Here is a 3,471-nt window from a genome sequence, read left to right on the forward strand (position 1 = left end):
ATAGCTAATAATATTTATATCAAATATGTAATTAGAATACAAAATATATAAATATAATGATATATTTATCTAACTAAAAATACGAGTAAAAAAAATAAAAATATGAAGATAAAGTACGAATTCCACCTCCTTAGTGTATTTTACAATTCTTTTGATAAAAATAGTCGATAAGTCTAAAAACTTAGTTGTCATATTCGTGGAAATAGAAGTGAAATAAAAAAAATGTCTTTTTAAAATCTTTTAATGAAAATAATAATAATAAAAATTTGTTACAAAACAATTTTTGCTAAATCTATACTATATTATAAAATATTTGACAAAAACTCTTAATTTTTTTTTTTTACATGAAGTACTGTTTATTGATGCATATTACCTACAATTCAAGATTACAAGTAAATTGTGCGTAAGTACAACTTATTAAAACTTCATGTTTGAAGTCGTGTAACTAACTGCAGATAAACATAATCGAATAAATGATAAATATCTCATTTTAAATATAATTAAAATAAAATACTTATAATTACCAAATTATTAATTAATTACAAAAATAAAATGATATGTTAATAAAAATAACATTTTTTTCCTTTCTCTCCTGTTCTGAAACATGGAAAATGATTTCCCTTTGTTTTATTAAAACCCAAAATATTTTATTTCCTTCTCTTTCTTTATTATTTTGATTCCCAAATTCATGTACACGATGATAAGGAGATGAATAGACCAGAAATGCAAGACAAAAAAGTTTGTAGGCTAGAAATAGAGATTGATACAATAGTTGAGGGACTAAGATTGTAGATTCGATAAAGAAAAACACGTAGGATTTTTCATATAAAAGGGAAAATTAAAGTAAAACTGAAAAAAGTAAAACGAGAAGCATAAAAACTCGCCTATTAACAGAAAATCCCTTGCAATTGCAACTGTGTCTTCATTTCTCGTATATTCTCTCTCATGGTTTTTTGCCGTCACAGATCTTCCTTCCCAATCACAGATTTCCGCTAATCCGATTAAACGCCTCTTCCATGGCTCCACCGCATAATCAACCAAATCACATACTTCCGTCGTTGCCTTTCTCGCTTTCCACACACCATCGCCGTCGCCGCTGCTCTAAAGCACAAATGTGCTTCTTCAACATTCTTCACATAATTTCCGTCTTCCCGGCCGCTGACGTCACGGATAAGAAATGTTTCGGTCACGATGAGGAGATTTGTGAAAATAAGGTGTTCGGTGATGACGACATCAACATCAATTTACGTCCGCCGACAGAGGTTGAGCCTTTTGAGACTCTGGCCACGGCGGACGACTTTGCTGAAAATTGTGTGCAAGAGATGAACGATCGGCGCAAAAACGAATCCTTTGTTGCGGAGGAATCAGAGTTAGCGGTTGAGGAGGAGAGAGCGACGGAGCACTCGGAGATCTCGCATGTAGGAGACCAAAGCTCGGGAATCGATTACAATGGAGTCTCTGAAGTAGTAGAAGAAGAAAAGCAGAGAGATGAAGGATATCTAGGTTTGTTAATTGAAGCGGCGCAATTGATTCTAGGCGAGGACTCCGAGAAGGCGAAGAAACCGCCGAAGAGCAAACACGTGGAGGCATCGTCGGCGGCAAGAAGAGGAGCGAAAAGGAAGCAGCAATGTTGGACGGCGGCAGCGGAGGCGGAATGGTACGCGGAGTTCGAGGACACATCTCCGGTTGTGAAATCAAAGCGAGGAAGAAGCCAAGTGTTGCCGTATAAATACCGAGACTCGGTGGTGGAGCCGTTGGTAGGGTGGACGTCCTCGAGTCACCGATCAATCGCAAACTCAGCAGCAGTGCCTTCAAAGCGAAGGTCAAAATAGGAAATATCCACACCAACCTCCAAGAAGAAAACCGCAGGTGATGGAATATTTTACTCCTAATATTATCTTCTTTTTTTAATTTTATTTTCAGTAGGTATGTTAATTTTTGATATCTAATTAAAAAAACCATAAAAAATAATATACAAAATTTTGGTAATTATCCATAGTGCAGATGTAAGCAAGTCGAGTCAGGGTTTCAAAACGACTAGTGTACAAAATTATATGCCCAAAAAACAAGTTATGGAAACAATTGTAATCCCTCATTTTTGTTACACCTTTGGTATCGTTAATGACATATAAATCGAATGGAATAGTTTTTCTTGTTGGCCTTTTGATGGTTTTTAAGAAGTAAATAGTTGGTTTTTATTAGGAGGAAGGTACTCTTTGAAAAAAAGGGTGGTTGTCTGATGTGGTGGTTTCAGATTTTTGGTGTCCTTGTAAGCTGTCCAATGTACCAACAGTACTACATTGGGTACAACATTACTCATTTCAATTACTAATCCTATTATTTTGGCAAAATTCTTTACAATACAATATTACTTTTTTGGATATACACAAGTACACACATATACACATAGATTTTACCATCACGTGAGACCAGCTTGTTTTCGTAAGACTCGTGAGACCATTTTTTTACACTTAAATGTTGTGAAGGTTTGGCTTTTTTTTTTACCTTCACAGCATTTTGTTGCGAAGTTTCAAATGTAAAAAAATAGTCTCACGTGAACCCAACCATATATACATATATACGTACATATATATACATATTATTGCTTAGAAGTTCAAGGTTTTTTTTCGTTGTAAATAAGATGTTTGCACCGTTTTTTACATTAAAGTGATGTAAACTTTGGTGTTAACGATAATTCATTATACTTTTTTAACGCCAAACGAAAAATTTATCTGAATTCTTAACCACTTTTAATCTCACCTTCATCTTATGAATTGCGTTTATCACAGAAATTGATCTGGTGCATCTCGGTGCACTGCAATAGTGTTGATCTTCAGTTAGGATTGATGCAAATGTTGAGATCTTTTCTTACCCTTTTTACCATGACTTTCATTCTCACCGGAACCCAACCAAATAGGAACTGTATTACTTATTTTAAATATATATAATGTATTATATATTTTAAATATATATAATGTATTATATATTTTAAATAATACTCGTGTTTATGTGTGTATAGGGTTGAGTTCACGTGGTGAGATTATATTGTTTTCATGAGACCCGTGAGACCTTTTTTTTATACTTCAAAACATCACAACAAAACATTGTTAAGGTAAAAAAATCGAACCTTCACAGTGTTTTGCTGTGAAATTTCAAGTATAAAAAAGTGGTTTCACAAATCTCATGAAAACATGCTGGTCTCATGCAGGAACGGACCTACGATTTTTTTTTACGCTGGCACCATACAATATAGACAGAATAATTACAAAAGGCACGATTTTTATCGACGTGTCTTCATGTTTTTACTAACATTCAATATCGCTTGATGTGTTCTCAGCCTGATTCCACTCTTTCGAGGAATTTTTAAAGTTTTTCTACTTGATTTCGAGGAAATTTTTAGTTTTCTTTATCGATTTCAAGGGATTTTTTCCGGTATTTTTTGTTGATTTCAAGAGTTCTTTTTGTTTTTGT

At 33.8% G+C, this 3,471-nt stretch overlaps 1 protein-coding gene across 1 annotated transcript; it reads left to right on the plus strand.

The window, feature by feature from the left end:
- The first annotated feature begins 838 nt into the window (after window positions 1-838).
- LOC112528330 lies at window positions 839-2,857 on the plus strand. The gene is made up of 2 exons (XM_025139344.1): window positions 839-1,869; window positions 2,790-2,857. Exon 1 carries the CDS (start codon window positions 1,017-1,019, stop codon window positions 1,830-1,832), a length of 816 nt encoding a protein of 271 aa, XP_024995112.1. The 5' UTR covers window positions 839-1,016; the 3' UTR covers window positions 1,833-1,869; window positions 2,790-2,857.
- Window positions 2,858-3,471: the final 614 nt, after the last annotated feature.

This window comes from Cynara cardunculus (assembly GCF_001531365.2).
Source record: "Cynara cardunculus var. scolymus isolate 2C chromosome LG 1, CcrdV1, whole genome shotgun sequence".
Lineage (NCBI taxonomy): Eukaryota > Viridiplantae > Streptophyta > Magnoliopsida > Asterales > Asteraceae > Cynara > Cynara cardunculus.

Bases quoted from the DNA above. Each gene is read 5' to 3' on its own strand.
- LOC112528330 (XM_025139344.1), top strand. From the start codon at position 1,017: ATGGCTCCACCGCATAATCAACCAAATCACATACTTCCGTCGTTGCCT.